This window comes from Podarcis tiliguerta (genome assembly GCF_965153285.1).
Source record: "Podarcis tiliguerta genome assembly, chromosome: 3".
Taxonomy (NCBI): Eukaryota; Metazoa; Chordata; class Lepidosauria; order Squamata; family Lacertidae; genus Podarcis; species Podarcis tiliguerta.
Genome location: NC_139536.1, coordinates 63,235,563 through 63,253,263, shown reverse-complemented (window position 1 = coordinate 63,253,263; position 17,701 = coordinate 63,235,563). Strand labels below are relative to the sequence as shown.

The 17,701-nt window shown below is 41.4% G+C and overlaps 1 protein-coding gene across 20 annotated transcripts in view; it reads right to left on the bottom strand.

The window, feature by feature from the left end:
* The window catches only part of PTPRK (protein tyrosine phosphatase receptor type K), a 325,128-nt gene that overhangs the window by 238,169 nt on the left and 69,258 nt on the right, over positions 1-17,701 (bottom strand). For all 20 annotated transcript variants that reach the window (XM_083434768.1, XM_083434774.1, XM_083434776.1 and 17 more), the window contains exon 2: positions 5,693-5,815. In XM_083434768.1, coding sequence (XP_083290894.1) covers positions 5,693-5,815 — 123 coding nt within the window. The remainder of the gene's footprint in view (positions 1-5,692; positions 5,816-17,701) is intronic.

Sequence of the window (17,701 nt, the reverse complement as noted above, 5' to 3'; positions counted from 1 at the left end):
AACAAGCTAGCCGGACACTGAAGGATTTTCCCATATGAAAGTAATATATATAAAGATACAAATCCAAGTGGCACTGAACACCATCAACACTATTATTTCAAACTACTTAAGCAGTATCAGAGGTACCTAAAGTTCAGATGTTGAGCACTGGAATTGAAATCCCAAGTTCCATCTAGCACCAAGTGAAGCATTCAAATTCAAATGCACCAATTAATTGATTTTATCACATGTGTTGCAGCTCCAATAGAAAGGGCAAAAGTACAGGCTCAACTGAAAAGGATGACATTTTCAGTCTTTGTGCCCTATAATAGACTTATGAATGAAATACGTTTGACAGCCTGATGTGACTATTGATAAAAAAGAAAAAACCAAATCTGAAATTCTTAGGGGTATAATATAGCTTAGCAGTAGGTTTTCGATTCAATGTCATGTAATATCTTCAAACATTCCTTTTACACCTTTCAATGAAGTATTATGTACTTCACACATGACCTTCCCATAATAAAGAGAAAATTTTCTTTTTAGCATAATTTAAATGTGCAGCTGAAATCAATAAAATATAATGGTTAAAGCTAGATAATAAATTCAGGGGGGGCTGGATCTTTCCCATCAGAAGTGATTATTGTAGATAAAATTGCAAATTGTCTCCCAGTTAGGACATGCTTTAAAAATAACCTAGCTGAAACATTCCAGACAGCTAGCTTAAAATCTTTCACGGTTGACCTCTAAATCCTATGTTAAACTAGATCATGGCTTAGCCACGTGTAGTAGTAACAGGACTGAGAAAGAAGTGCAGCAGCCATGTTGCAGGCTAGGAACTCTCACATCGGCTCATTTTGTTCTAAGCCATGGTTTGGCTTAGTGTTGTATGAAATTTAACTCACACTACCAAGACGCTGTGTGACATTTTTGCAAGTGTAAGATGTCCATTGGATTCGCCTGTTGTGCTACGCTAAGAACAGGGGTCCTGCTAACGGAACAGCTGTAGCATGAGTGAATTGCCACAATGGGGACATCACCCCACAACTGGTTTAAGCCATTAAACCAATTAATTCAATCTATAAGAAATTCTAAACTATGTTGAACCCATAGAATTTAGAAGAGCTTGGAATCTTGAAGTGATGGGCTGCATTCACTCATTATGGTAAGCCATAGTTAATGGATTACTATATATGCACTGGTGGCTCTCACTTTGCTCCTCCCCAGCAGGAGTGGGAGGAAAAAAACTATAGCCCCCAGCTTAGTGAGATGGGAACTTGGCCAATGTCACTCAGAACAATAACTGTTTCCAACTTACTCCCAGATATTCCGCCTTCCAATAATTCCACACTGTGTTCACCTTTTCACTTAACTACGATTCTTCTCTGTAACACAAGTTAACTGTGATCAGAACTACTACTGAGACATCTAAAGTAAATCATCATTTAAAATAGTGGTTGTGGTGGCCTTATTGCATGTTTTATACTATCATAGTAATATAATAATATTTATGCATTGCTTTGCACCTAACAAGGGACACGGGTGGCACTGTGGGTTAAACCACAGAGCCTAGGACTTGCCGATCAGAAGGTCGGCAGTTTGAATCCCCGCAACGGGGTGACCTCCCGTTGCTCGGTCCCTGCTCCTGCCAACCTAGCAGTTTGAAAGCACGTCAAAGTGCAAGTAGATAAATAGGTACCGCTCCAGCGGGAAGGTAAATGGCATTTCCGTGCGCTGCTCTGGTTTGCCAGAAGCGGCTTAGTCATGCTGGCCACATGACCCGGAAGCTATACGCCAGCTCCCTCGGCCAATAAAGCGAGATGAGCGCGGCAACCCCAGAGTCGGTCACGACTGGACCTAATGGTCAGGGGTCCCTTTGCCTTTACTTTGCACCTAACACTGGCCAATCTTTGAACATACAGTTTGTAACAAGTGCCACCATGTCTACCTATGTTGAGTGACTTTGATCTCACAAAGTGCAGTGCTGCATTACCAAACAGGCAGAGTAGGCACCGGTCTACGGGCCTCATGCCTTTTACAGGCCCCGCGAAAGCAGATCAAAATAATATTGATTTGATCTTGAACAAAAATTACAACCAAGCTTTCTTAGCTCAATGCTATCCCACTTGAGCATGTGCATGAGGGAGCTCCCCAGATTTTGACTGCCATGGGGCCTCCACAGGGTTTAATTCGGCACGGACAAGTGCACTGGTTCTTAGTACCTAGTTTTTGATACCTAATATGGGGACTTAACTTCTTCTTAATGGGACGCTGTGGGTAAAACCTCAGTGCCTAGGACTTGCCGATCGTATGGTCGGCGGTTCGAATCCCTGCGTCGGGGTGAGCTCCCATCGTTCAGTCCCAGCTCCTGCCCACCTAGCAGTTCAAAAGCACTCTTAAGTGCAAGTAGATAAATAGGGACCACTTTATAGTGGGAAGGTAAATGGCGTTTCTGTGTGCTGCGCTGGCTCGCCAGAGCAGCGATGTCACGCTGGCCACGTGACCCGGAAGTGTCTCCGGACAGCGCTGGCTCCTGGCCTCTTAAGTAAGATGAGTGCACAACCCTAGAGTTGGACACGACTGGCCCGTACGGGCAGGGGTACCTTTACCTTTACCATGGGGACTTAACTTCTTAGTATTCTAACTAGATAGGAAAACTGAACCTGCTTTAAGATTTTGATTTTGCAGGCTTGCCATAGCTCACTGATTGGTGGGTGGGAGAAGGCAATGCATAGCTTTGGGGAGGGGAAGCATCTGGAAGAGGTATATTTTCTACATAATATATATAACAAAGGATACATTTTTTCCTTCAGTAAACACTGGAGCATGTGTGCCTATTATGGGGTTGTGTTTCTGCATTTATAACGTGTTGCCTTGTTTAACAAGGAAGGTGCACTGTAGCATCCGGCCATTTATCAATTGCAGCCAGTTAATGATAGAAGCCTAATCGCTAATTACAAACATGAAAGCGCACCCACTTTTAAGGATAATTAATTATAGGAAACGGGCGGTGAGAAAAGGGGCTTGCAAACCAGTTGATCTAATTTTACAGTGTAAAGTTCTCATTCTTCCTCCTTGCAAATGACACAAATGGTTTGGAGGCACAAACAAAGGAGCCTCAACCTTATTTCTTCCTTTTGTATGATTAATTATTCAATAAACTATTAATTGAAAAATGCAGTTGATTTTCAGAAGCATTCATTTTACTCAGCATATCATTTTGTCTAGAAAGCACCGATTAAGCTGTTCATCAAAGGTGAACAGACAAGGTCAGCTAGGCTGCACCTCTTCAGTTATTCATTATCTTGTCCACAGTAGTAATTAACAATGGAAATATTTCCATAAATCAGATTTTTTTCTGATATTTGAAGCTGATGAACAGCCAGAAGATTATATGCTAGTCTAGTATTATTATTACTGTTGTTGTTATTGTTATTATTTTGCTGTTATCCAACACAATGCAGTATAAATATATCAGGTAGAATTTTTTATCAGGCGATAGTTAACCTGGTGTTTTCTTTTTTTAAAAAATGAGGAAACCATCAGCTAAACCTATTTAAGCAAACTTTTTGCTTATGAGGAACACACTAAAGAGCAGATTTACCAATGCACAAGAACACACACATTTATTCAAACCTTTTCATTAGGTCTAGAGACCTTTTGGGATTACAAATTGCTTAGATGAAAATGTTAATATTCCACGTTGAAAATAAAATTTGATGGCATATGTAGATACTTTGAATGATCTTTACTGTACAGATACAGCACAGCTATTTTTAAACATGATATATGAGATTTTTAATTTGTTCCATGTTACTTGATTTATAACTATAATTCAGAAAATACGTATCATCAACCAAAATTAATTTGAATTGGAAAGGGCAGGGAGGGGGGAATCTTTGCAGTAAACAAAATTAATTGGATACAACCAGGGATCTAAATAATTACTATGCTCTCTGTATTTGTCACTTACTAAATTTAAAGATTGTGTCACTGTTAAAATGTTTAAATATTTTCAATAATTGTGTTTTCCTTTACAAAATACACTTCAATTTGTATCTATTTGTGGGGAAGCATCAAGTAATTCTAAACACATATACCAACTCTTCCATATTTTACTCTGGCTAAATCAGTGGCCAGAAGATAGACTGGTAGATATCTGGGGGATTTTTACAGAGTGGCCAGGATTTCTTACACTTTGTTGTTTAACAATTGCAATAATATTAAGATGCCACTTCCCTCCACCTCTCCCACCCAAATTATACTGCTAGAATGAAAAAAAGCTGGGGGTAACTAGGAGGGAATTTTGAGAGTGGAAGGGCTGAATTCAGTTTAGGTATCTAGATAAGTCTTTCTGCCTGGCTCCTGCTGGGGGATTGAAGGAGGTCTAGTAAAAAAGCCAACAACAACATAGATCTCAGGAGCCTGAAGTCTGTTCACAGTGGGCTAAATGGTTTAATTCTGTAACCTCAGTTTTTGTCACTAAGGTTTTTAATTCCTTTTATTTTTTGTTCATGTTCTCTTAGGTTCAACGGTGTTTGTGCAGGACAAATTGCTGGTGGCTCATTCTTTGTATCTACTGAAAAGTGACAGTGGAGGCCAATAGCTAACCTACAGCCTAAGAAAAAAATGGGAGATTATTTTCTTCCAAATGAAGATGGGAAGTCTGCATGTAAATGCTTCTCTGGGTTCCAAAAGTAAAGTCCCTTGACCAAAAATAAAATAAAATAATGTCAACATCATTTTCACTAAGAAGGGATGACAGATTTGTAGTATACTACAACTGTGACTAGCAACCAAATGGAGGGCTTCTGTTCAGAATTTAAGGAACTCCATTCCATTTCCACCACTATCTCTCATTTCATCATCCCAACCATCAGCATTCCATGATAACTGAGCATGCTCATTCATCTTCACTGCGCTTCTACCATTTCATTTTGTTCAAAACTTTTTTTATATTTTTGCATGCTATGATGGTCTGCCAGGCTTGTTGATACTCCCCTCTTCCCCTCTTTTACATAAGTAGTGCTATTTCGATTACATATGCATTAGCACTTACACACCTGAACATCAAAATTAAATTTGAGAGATAGGGAGGGCACATGGAGCTCTTATGTTGGCATGTGTAAGTCATTCTGTTTTGGAATTTAGCTATCTATCCAACTTCCCTGTGAAGTAGGCTACTGTTATCTTATTACGAGTTGCACTCAGTTTTATTATTATCTAAAGCAAGGTAAGTTTATAGTTAAGACATACCTGGAAGCCTTCACAGTCAATTTTATTAGTGTTTATTTTACACAGCTGAATCGTACCACAACCTCACACATTCCCCCAACCTGCTCAAAGGATAACAGCTCTTAGAAAAGAACACCCTGGTTCCACACTCCAGTGATGTCCTTCTCACTGACAGAAGGCTCTTTGACCCAGCAAACAAAATAACATCTCTCTCTCTCTCTCTCTCTCTCTCTGGTAGAACAAGAATTGACATCTTGTCAATTCCACCTTCAGAACAGTGTAGAAAGTGGTGTGGAGGCTGAATGAGATCAGCAAAACAACAGCAACCCCCCGCCACCAACCTCCCATGTCCCACTTAAGGAATGTTGACTGGATCAAGGACCTTTCTGTGTGATGGGCACTACTGGGTGCTATAATCCTAGCCAAATTCCACAGAATCAATGTATTTAGCTTTCCCCATCACTGTAGCAACTCTTACCTGGAGGCATCTCAGGTGGCAAGTAGTGAGGCTCTTGAGCACTAACATGAACCCAGTCGAAGTCATCATATGGGTCTTGATGGTAATCGCAAGGCCCTGGACCATCATTAAAGGTGCAACCCCCTAAAAGAAGGGAAAGGGGGAAAATATGTTATGTCTTAAATATCAGATCTAAGAGTACATGCATATAATCTTATCCAAAGTATTTTCTAAAGGGAAAAAGTCAATGAAAAAAGTTCCTGAGTTTCCATACCAGGAGTGCTGGTTTTAAAAGAAAATTCGAATAGCATTGTTCCTCATCATAATTTGCTTACAATTTGTCAGGTTCACAGAAATCCCCTCAATGGGTCAGAAATCACAAGCCAAGCAACTCAACTCCATGTGGTTTAGTACTGTGCTCAAAGGGTATTGTCTGAAGGCACATGAGGCCACCACCTTGCTAAAGTAAAGCAGATCTAGTTGTGGCCAATGCATGAATGAATGACTGCCTGGGAACCACATATATACTGTATTGAACTCCACGATGGAAGGAGAGTGGGATATAAATGTAAGAAAATAAATATTTATTTAAAGGAGCATGTGAAAAGGTGAAAGATGGATGGGACAAATTGAGTAAGAACTGAGGAGAGACTGCAAAGTAAGGTACTACAAACACTGAATTAAACTTGACATTTAGCAAAATCCACAGTGAAAGAGAACAAAATGCACTAATACTTGCATTGCCAGAGTTTTAATTTAATGTTATTGACTTACTACTATTGATCTATCAACAAAAGGGGTGAAGATGGAGAGATACGATACAAACCTAAACACCAGTCAACAAGGCCCTAGATCTGAGGACTGCGTCTTTTTACAGTTGCTGCTGTTAAGGTAAAATTAATGCCAAGGAAATTCGAAATTTAGCCCATTGTGGGAAGAGGGGAAAGAACTGGCTTTGAAGGGGAGGAATGGTTTTATTTTTGCAATTCAGTGTAGTTTCAGATGTTTTGCTTCAAGAAAAGCTGAAGAACCCAGAACGCATGGAAGGGCGAATTAAAGTTCTGCTAGAAGACTACAACAGGGATGGAGAAGCAGAGATGGTGTTGGACTGCAACATCAACCTCACACCAACATGATGGGCAAACATTCCCCATTCCTGAAACACAGTACTGTATAGTTCTTGCTCCAGAAACATGTATACTGCAAGGAGGGAAGTTATATGAAAGAACAGGTGGCGTCCTGCCTCTTCTACAAGCAAAACTTGCTATGTTGTATTTGATATCAAGTGAGAAAGTAGGTAATCTTAATTAAAGAATGGAGACATTACGAAGAAAAGTGCGTAGAATAAGAAGTTGTGCTTTTTTATGAAAAATAACTAAGCAAAGATGAGCACAAAGACCTTTTTTCAAAGTCAAAGGTAATAAACCTTCATTTTAGTCTTAAGGAAAGGCAACAGATATTCCCTCCCTCAGGAGGAGGAAGATTAAAAATGGGGAGAGGCTGCAGCTCAATAGAAGAGAACATGCTTTGCATGTAAAGGGTGCCTACTTAGATCTGTAGCATCTTAAATTAAAAATGATCAGGCAACAGGTAATAGGAAGGACCTTTGTTTGATTCTTTGGAAAGTCAGAGCCAGCTTGAGACAATACTGAGTCTGATGGATAAGCAGTCTAATATAGTGTAAGGAATGTGTATCAGCTCCATGCGGGAGCCAAATAACAAGGCAAATTGGGTGATTTTGGAGGTTCCCTCCCTTTCTAAGAAAAAGCACAATGACAGTGACATTGACATTGAGGCCACAGTTGAATCAGACTCCCCACAAAGGCTTGAACAGTATCTCTTTGTTTCTGTGCTTTATACTTTTCTTCCTGTATATCTCTAGGTTTCTCTAGGTCAGGGATGTCCAACCAGTAGATCGTGATCTATCTGCAGATCCACGGCTGATCCTGGTAGATCGCAGGATCCTTATTGTGTACAAAAGTTACTGGGGGAAAGCTAAAAAAAACTCTGTGCAGTCCTCCCCCAAAAGAGCTCAACAACTCTGGGCAATCTACCCACCCCACACACGCTCCTTCTCCCTCCAATGACAATGGGTAGATCACTGCCAGTTTTTTTCTACTGGGAGTAGATCACAGTCTCTTGGGAACTGGACATGCCTGCTCTAGGTCTATTGGCTTTGCAAGAGGTGAAGCTGTCTAAAATGTTGTCTGCATAGCTCTGGGTTGTTTTTGTTTTGGTAACATTTTAAAAAGTTGAAAGTGTCTTGCATGGTTTTTATAGGAGGGAAAAGAGAACAAAAGTATCAAAGAACCCAGGGCTATCTTTTGCATAGTCTGCAAATGGAAACTACAATCTAATTCCCACATAAACAATATGAGCTAGATGGGACCATTGGTCTGACTCAAAACAGCTTCCAATGATCCTACTCTGATTTTCAATACCTTTGTTACAATGATCAGTTTGACAGTTTCAAATTTGTCACTATATCCTGACAAAGCCACTGTTATTTGGTGCATTTCCCATTTTCATCCCAAAACGTGTGTCTGTGTGCCCTTAAAAGAACTTTTAACTGGTGAGAAGCCATGCATTTCACAACACCATGTATTAACTATTTTAGAGGCTACAAACTGGCAACCTTCTTATGTAGCAATACTGATACAAAAGTGCTAAAATGCAGCTAAAAGCTATCCCAGTAGGAAACCATAATGTTACACCAAATTACATTGGCACCAACTGAGAGTTCAACTATGAGTAATCTCAGCTGCTTTATATATCCAGGTTTATAGGCACACAGTCTTTAAGGTTTAAACCATGCACATTTTCCATTACTGTGCACTATATTAATAAAGGATACAAAAGGAATGCCACCACTGTCTGCACAAAACGATAACACTGATCAAAAGGTCTATTAATACCACAAAAGTTCAAAAACCTTATAAATGCATGCACTGCTAGCATAACACCATGCTGGAAGCATTACTGGGGGGCAATCTATAATTTTTTTAAGGGAAAAATACAGAATTGTATCATGCAGTTTTGTTTCTACTAGGTTCAATAAGAGGCTTGCCTACTCTTCATATGTAGATTTATTCTTTAGCATTATGTAGGGTTGCCATATTTCATACAGTGAAAATCTGGACAGAAAAGTTGTTGAGCTGTTTTTTTGCGGGGGGGGGGCACAAAGTTGTTGTTGTTGTTTTAGTTTTGCCATTTTTGAGCTATTTGTATGCCAACCCTACATTATGGAACTTCTACAAGAAACTAATTGTTTTCAACAACCAAACCTAGACTATGACCATATTATAGACTTCTAGTAGGCATCTTTATGCAGTGGATATCAATTAATTACTGAAAACATTATTATTATTATTATTTATTGATTTATAAACTGCTTAATAGCCAAAATGGCTTCAAAGTGGTTTGCAGTTCTAAACCAGTTATAAAAATATGTCCAAACATTATTAAAACACACAATAAAACAATTTCATCAAAACATTACAGACATCCAGAATTAAAACGTACAATAAATTTAAGCTCACTAAAATTGCATAATTAAACAATTAAATGGGCAATTAAAGCTTATTAAGACAAGAGGCACAGGTCAGGAGATTTCAAGTGTACTAATACTTAAAATGTGGTCAAATTAAATCACATATTATGCAATAAATAACCTTTTCAACCAAATTGAATTGCCAACATCACTGGAGAAGGGCCATTGCTCTGTAGTAGAGCCTATGCCAAGGTCAAACCTTGGTATCTTCAGTTGAAAAAGATTAAACAGGAGGTGATGGGAATCACCTTATCGTCAGAATCAGTCAGAGGCGGTAATATTGAGCTGGATGGACCAGCTGATCTTTCTCAGCATGTCAGCTTTGTATGTTCACTTTAAACAATAATATTGTGGGAAACGAGCACACTAAATGTATAAAATTCTGTATCAGAGTTTGATGCCTCTCCTGAAATAATTTATTCTATACATCAACCTAGTCACTGAAATATGATCATGTAATACCCAATGGCAGTAATCTTCTGCAGATTACATGACACAGGGTTCATAACAGACCTGCTTTAATAAGTTGCCCATATTTTCATGGAAAGTGAAGGGGCAGGTCACAAGTGGAACTGACAGTAGCACTGCAGTTTACAAAACAAGTCCAATGAACTTTATAGACAACCATCTGTATAACCTATTTCCCAACCCACTATTTTGACCTGTACCCAACATAGCAAAATAGCACTAGATGGATGCTCCATCAGTGCAATGATTTCTGGTTACATAATATAACTTTCTCCCCCCTCCTCTCCCCTGAGCCCCCCCCCCCCCCAAGTTCTAGGAGTTCCCACAACCCCCTGGAGCAGATTTGGGTAGGGTGCTAGCTGCACAGGGAGAGGAGAGCGGGGTGCTGATGAGGTGGCTTTAGTTGAATACTGCCCTTTGTCTTCATACAACATTACATGATTTATTGTTATGGCATAACCTTTGTTCAGGGCTTATATTAAACCACACACCTGGTACAAGTTCAGTAAAGTGTGTTGGACCAAAGCCTGAGTTCATACGCACACTTGGTTAAAAGCTTCCCCTTAAGGATGAAGTATTGCCACAACCATGGTGTTTCTGAACATGCTCACCTGAAGCAAAACCTGAAGAGGTTCAAGTTGAGGGTGGATGGCAACTTGGAAATGAGTTAGAATCTGAAACACTCCTACTAGCTCAATCAGCTAAGATGTCACTCCATATTTAACAGAAGAAGTGGCAGATACTGACATGCATTTATCATCAAGATCAATCAACTTGGGGGGGGCAACGGGGGGGGAGAGAGAATTCACTCCTTAGGAAATAATGGAGAAATTCAAAACAACTGGATGTTGTTTGGTAGCAAACAGAACTTTAATATCTCTGACAACACTGGACTGATTTTCTAAAGCATCTATAATCAGTTCTATTTCCACCCGAGTGAAGTCTTTTATATATTAGGCATTTATGTATCACTTTAGATTGTCAAACAAAAACAAAGAGCACTGTTTTAAACTCAGCTGATTGCTATGTCAGAGCAACTGTCAGGGATGGCAGATTACAGAATGGAAAGGGGGGGAGGCGAGAAAACGTACCAGGAAACAACATTAAAGCCTCTGAAAAGTTACAAGACTATTCTCACTGAGGGACCTTTTTAATCAGCATCTGTCATGACAAAACTTAATGTTCAAATCTTGCCTGCTTTAAGATTATAATAGTGCTAGAGCCATTCTGCAGCAAAACCTTCCATTGCTATAGAAAGTTAAACTGATAAAATGAAGAGTGGTATTCCTTTAAGCAATGTTATCATTGTCTGCTGTCACAATACCAAATTGACATACTGCTTTAACACACATGCCTTAAGGGCAGCCATTACCCTTTTTAATGGCTTAAGTGCCCTCAAGTATATAAATGTAAAAGTACCAATGGATCTCACATGGACTCGTTTGGAAGATTAATGTTCCTAATTGCTGTCCTTCAAAGCCCCTATTAATTTTAGGAATCTAAATCCTGATTAGTGCTAACTAGTGGCGACAGTGCACAAGCAACTTCAGAGTTTGCCATTTACTGCTTGCAAAAAACCAGCCAAGCCAGTAACGGTAAATTTCCACTGTGCACAGCAATGGAATGCACACTGGGTTTTTAATTCGGTTCTTAATTCACTTGGTTACAAACTAAACTCAGAGTAAATTTGTATTTGGGTGTTTTGACCCATCTTGTAAATGTATTGATTCAGATTGAGACGGACACCCTGTTTTTATTGTATGCTGCCTTGAGTGAAAGGCAATTCATGGATGAATACGACTACTTCACAAGAACATTCAAAATTGCCACATAAAACTTAACTCCTTGACTTCAAAACAGAATATATTCAAGAGGCCAAAGGCTCTGTGGTGCTCTGTCAAAAGCCATTGAGGATGAAATGAAAGTATTTGTAGATCACGCGAGCGCACTGGGCTCACTTCTTACTTCCTCCACCCTCAGAAGTGTAGGGGATGGTGGCCTAGGCTTTCTCGGTAGCAGCCCCTAAACTGTGGAATTCCCTGCCCATGGGGGTATGTTTAACATCTTCATTGTACAGCTTCCACTGTATGCTGAAGATGCAGCCTTTTACTCTGTTGTGTGGGACTCACCGCTTTTGGGGGTAGCTATACTGTTCTGTTGTGGCTGCATTATGTTCAGAAAACATAATGACATGATAGTTTATTGCAAAATTAAGAACATGTGGCATGTATCTCATACTACACAGTCAGCAAAGTCTAGTTCCCCCTCCAAATAAATTTCAATACAAATTATGGAATCATTAAGTATATGAAAGTATCATTAAGAACAATGAATCAGCATAGTCTATTATATGTTTTAAATGTCACTTGTGCACATATATTCCCAAGGGTGGTAGGTTAAGAGGATAATAAGAAACCATTCTTCCCTGTGGTTAAAGCGCACAGTTTTTATTCATCAACATGGGCAAAGCTCCATCATAATGTTCATTTTACTACTGTAGACAGTACCCCCCCCCCCTTTGTCTGTACATTTGGCTGCCATGTGAAGAGTCTCTATGCACATAATGCTCCTCCATGTGAGCAACTATAGCTCCTTCAATACAGCAAATGAACACACAGTAGGTGGCAGGGGTGCAATCTATGTGGGGCAGTGGGGGCTGAGCTCCAACCCCCAAATCTCAATGAAGGAGCAGCCCGTCTCTCACACACACATGTCACACACACACCGCAGGGCACCAGCACAACATGTCAGCATGCTCTGTGGCATGCGCAAGTGACGTCATCATTCCACGGGGTGTGTGCACTTGACATGCTGACGTCACACGGTTCCCTCAATCGTAGGGGCAAGGGGGCGCGCCTGGTGGGTGGGTGGGTGAGGCCATTCTGCACAATGGCAGGGAAAGGCTAGCACATGCACCCATTCTTTCAAACATGGGATAGTGTTTATAACCACTAATATAAAAAGCAATGTAAAAACAAATCAACTCACCTCTGATCTGAATACTTCACTAATATTTCCAAAGAGTATTATCATCCCTTAATGACATACCAAATAAATAAGAAATTGCCAAGACTCATTTCAAAATCCAGGCAGAATGCCAGCTAATCAGGAATTAACACTACAAATTAGATATGACATGGTATATCTGGTGCATATTTCCTTTCAAGCCAAAGTCATTTCCTCATCCATAGCTGAGGTTAAAAATAACCCTGATATTTAGGAAACACTGAATGTTACTAAAACTGATGCAAATTAAACTCATTCTGAAGTGTACTAAACGAGACTAATCTGAGGGGAGCAATTGACAGAAAGCAACTGGAAATATGAAAAGGCTGCATATTGTTCACCCCATGCTATCTCACAATATATCAATTAGCTTTCAACCTCTCAGATCACTGTACTTCAGGTACTACTTCTTCTTCATCATCATCATCATGTAGGCTGGAAATAGGAAAGAACCTGATTCAACAAGTAGGAATACATACCAGCCAAATTCAGGAAAAAACCAGAGATCTATACAGTCATCTGAAACAACAGCAAACAGAACGCTACAGAAAATTACACCTCTCTTTGGACTCCTTGAAATCTGATTCTCTACTTCCTTTCTAGCTTGAGCTTCCAAAAGCATGAGATGCTGCATTTCCCCATCTGCTCTACCATCTAAGGGCAAAATCTTCTCTCATGATGGAAGAGCTTCCTGCCAGCATATCAGCTTGCAAAGGATCAAGTAGTGCAGTCATCTCCTCTGCACATTCAGTGCAAGTCAGAGGTCAGAGGCTCCACAAGATCAGGGCTCCTAGTCTCATGGAAAAACCTATAAACTGAACACACAGAGATCAAGGGAGCTGAAGAGTGGGACATGGCCCCACTCATTATAGCACAAAACTTGTGGATGGGAAGAAGAAAAGGGGTAATGTAAACAGGATGGGAATGGCTCATCCCACACTTTACCTGATAAAACAAACCTAGGAGGAATACAGAGAAATCTGGAACTGAGAGTTGCCACCAAACAGCAATATGTACAGTAGTGATGGAGGCAACATGGAAATAGAGGTAATCACCCAAATGGTAAATTCCATTCTGTTCTTTATTACAGAGAAGTAGTGCTGAAAGGAGGGATGCAGGTGGCGCTGTGGGTTAAAGCCTCAGCGCCTAGGGCTTGCCGATCGAAAGGTCGGCGGTTCGAATCCCCGCGGAGGGGTGCGCTCCCATCGCTCGGTCCCAGCGCCTGCCAACCTAGCAGTTCGAAAGCACTCCCAGGTGCAAGTAGATAAATAGGGACCGCTTACTAGCGGGAAGGTAAACAGCGTTTCCGTGTGCGGCTCTGGCTCGCCAGAGCAGCGATGTCACGCTGGCCACGTGACCCGGAAGTGTCTTCGGACAGCGCTGGCCCCCGGCCTCTTTGAGTGAGATGGGCGCACAACCCTAGAGTCTGTCAAGACTGGCCCGTACGGGCAGGGGTACCTTTACCTTTACCTAGTGCTGAAAGGAACACCTCAGAAAGCAAATACAATCCTGTGCAAATTCTGCACATTAAAATTGCATAATCCTTTGTGCAGACTGCACCAGTAGCCACTCCATACAGAGGACAGGTTAACTAGAAGGGGATCTCGATAGGTTGTACATGAGTGCTACATAGTTTGCATGTACAACGGTACCTTGGTTCTCAAATGGCTTAGTTGTCGAACAAATTGGCTCCTGAATGCTGCAAACCTGGAAGTAAGTGTTCCAGTTTGCGAACGATTTTGGAAGCCAAATGTCCGACGAGGTTTCCACTTGAGTGCAGGAGGCTCCTGCAGCCAATCGGAAGCTGTGCCTTGGTTTTCAAACAGTTTTGGGAGTTGAACAGACTCCCAGAATGGATTAAGTTCAAGAACCAAGGTACCACTGTATAGGAAAGAAAAAGGAAAGGGTGGCACAAAGCAGTGGTTGTTTACATTTGTCAGATACAATTTTCAGAGACAGGTGCCAAATGAGCCTTATTATCATTTTTAATGAGAATACTATTAGGCATTGAATGACAAACTGCAAGGGCTTGGGTTGTATACAGAACAATACTCAAATAACGGTTAGAATGGAATTGCTCAGCCACCCCAAAATGAGCCTTCAAAAGTCTTGCAATATTTTGCAAACAATGAGGGTACATGTGGGATAGACATGCAGCCACTATTTCCACAATGCATGGAACATTCCCAAGCGACAGGGGAAAGCGACATGCCAGGTGGCCGGAAACTGCAGCAAACATAAAGCAACCATTGTCTATTACCAAGCGTCTGGATTAAAGCATCAAGTGCAACCTGAATCTTTCCCCTTTCAAGTAATTCTCTAGTTGACTGAATGCAAAAATGACATCAGATTTTCTATGGAGTAAATAATGATAATCACTTCTAAGCCAATTTCACATTCAGTAACACCTTCAGTGATCTCGGGAGATACCAGTGTGGTGTCAAAGGGTTGCAGAAAGTGCTTTAGACAGGTTTGGCAAAACATCTTACTGTAGAAAAGCTCCGCTGCAACCTAATTAGCAGTGACAGAACAAAAATGAACTTGAATCTTCTGCAGCTTACCTGTCATTTGAGACTCACATCCTCATGAATACTGGACTGAGGATGAAAGGGAGCAATATTCTGCATAACACAAATAGGCAAGATGGTCTTAGTTTTACCACACAACTTATAAATCCTATTTAATCAATGCCTATTTGTTTCTATTTCAAAATGCTTAGAAGAGAATATGATTGTTTTACAGGAAATTGATTGGGGCCAATATTTAGCCTCCTTTTCTCATCAAAAGCTAGTTTTACTCATAAGTTATTTCAAATTAATATTAAAAATTGTAGCAGCAAATCATGTTGCATTTCAGACATGGGAGGTCAGTCATGATCGCTCAAGTTACACTGCCTTTGATAAATAGTTCACTTTGCTTATTCAAAAATGATCAAACCATTCTTTTTCCTGAAAAAATACTTGCTGTGACCCAGTGTGTCCCATACACTTAGGCACACATGCATTCTCCTCCTTTTTAAATACCAGCAATCTTTAGTACCAAGCCACTGAACAGGGGGACTTTTCAGCGCATAGTTGGTGCAGCAGGCAAAGCTCCTGCTCATGGCAGGCATCCATAAAACCAAATGATGAATGTATTTCTGCTCTGTGACTCTGCTCCTTCAGAAAAAGTGCAACCCCATCCAGAGAAGGCTATCTACCTTCTTCTCAGTCTAGAGATCTACTTACTACTATCAAATTCTGCCTTATCAGATTGAGCATTAGTTTATTGGTCCTCATTGCTGTGACTACTAGTGATCCCAGCTCACTCAGGAATTCCACTGATCCAAGGAGAAGAAGAGATAATAGAATATCTTTATAATGGCACTGAATCCCATTTTGTTGAATTACTGTTCCCAGTAGTTTCATGTATACGTTACGTTAAAATAGAAAGGTGAGGAATTAGTATTTGTCACACGGGATGAAAGAGGATTACATCCGCACCATCTTCTGGACCTTACCTGTCAGAAAGGAATGCCTTTCCCAGGTAATCTTGCCAGATGGTCTTGACCAGCCTTCCCCAACCTAGTATCCCCCAAATGTTGGATTACAACTCTAATCAGCCCCAGTCAGCACAACAGTGGCTATGCTTGCTGGTGCTGATGGGAATCAGTGGCGTAGCGTGGGTTGTCAGCACCCGGGGCAAGGCAAGTAATTTGCGCCCCCTAACCCGTGGATTTTAGTAGGGGCAGAGAGCTGCGAGTGCGAGCGCCCCCCCCCAGATGTTGCGCCCAGTGCGGCCAGCCCCCCCTGCACCCCCCACACTATGCCACTGATGGAAGTTATAGTCCAAAGTATCTGGAAGACACCCCATTTCTCCCTCCCTTCAACCAGTGCACCAGAATAGCTTGTCCCTAAATCAGGCCTGGGGGAAAAGATCAAAATGGAAAAATTATTCCATTAGATTCTTCCTGTTTCTGGTCCATGTGATGGCGGAGGCTCTCTCTACATAGGAGAGAGGCGTAAGTGGCAGAGAGGAGAGCAAATGGGGTGAAAATCGCTCTCTGAAACCTCCTGGCAGTACGGGATGACTAGGGGGCATGCTGACGCCTCAATGCTCCCCTCCTCAGCAGATTGCGGCGGGTGGGGGGGGGAGGCACTGGGTGCTAAGTCCTCCACCATGATGTAAGTGGGGGATCACCCTTGTAATTTTCGGACTCAACTGGCATTAAGCAAGGGTGCTCACTGGAAAAAGTGCTTGACATCAGAACTGCGGGCTAAACGGCTGCAAAGGACTGAGGTTTGAAATCAGAAAGGATTCCAAACATGTTGGGAAGTGGGAGACCGCCTCCTGAAATGATGATTACTGAAATAATGATTAATGACTACAAGTGAGAATCTGAATCTGTGTGTGGAATGTTTAAAGCAGAGGTCGGCAACCTTATCGGAGGATGGGCCGGTTGGAGGAGCAACTGTGCGCGTGCGCACACACCATCAACCCGGAAGCCAGTCCCTGCGCCACACCACGCAGCACCGTACTGCGCCGGTAAGAGTGGGGGGGCAGCGGGGGCCAGCATGGGCCAGTTAGACAAGCCTCATGGGCCGCTACTGGCCCATGGGCCTTCAGTTGCCAATCCCTGGTTTAAAGGATAAAAGAGGGGGTGAGCCTTTTGTTTATTGGAGGGTGTTTGAGAACTCCCCCTGAAAAGACTGTGGAGATTTGGATCTAGAAAATCTTGCTATTCTTGACAAGGTTAAAGTAAAATCTTGGTGTGGTGGTGCACAGAGAATACACTTTTTCAAAGAGAGCCAGATTTGTTGAAGTGAACATGCGTGAGGTTTTTTTTAGGACTGGAGTTGTTGAGCTTTTCTTATGATTTTACCCCAGGACATTTACTGCCACAGGGGCCGGATTAAATCGACCAGCACCCCCCCTAAATGGACTTTGGACATGCCTGAGCTATGCACTGAACAACCACCATAATAGTACTGCAGGCACCCAGAAAGGAATGCTGCTCAAGGTCATCT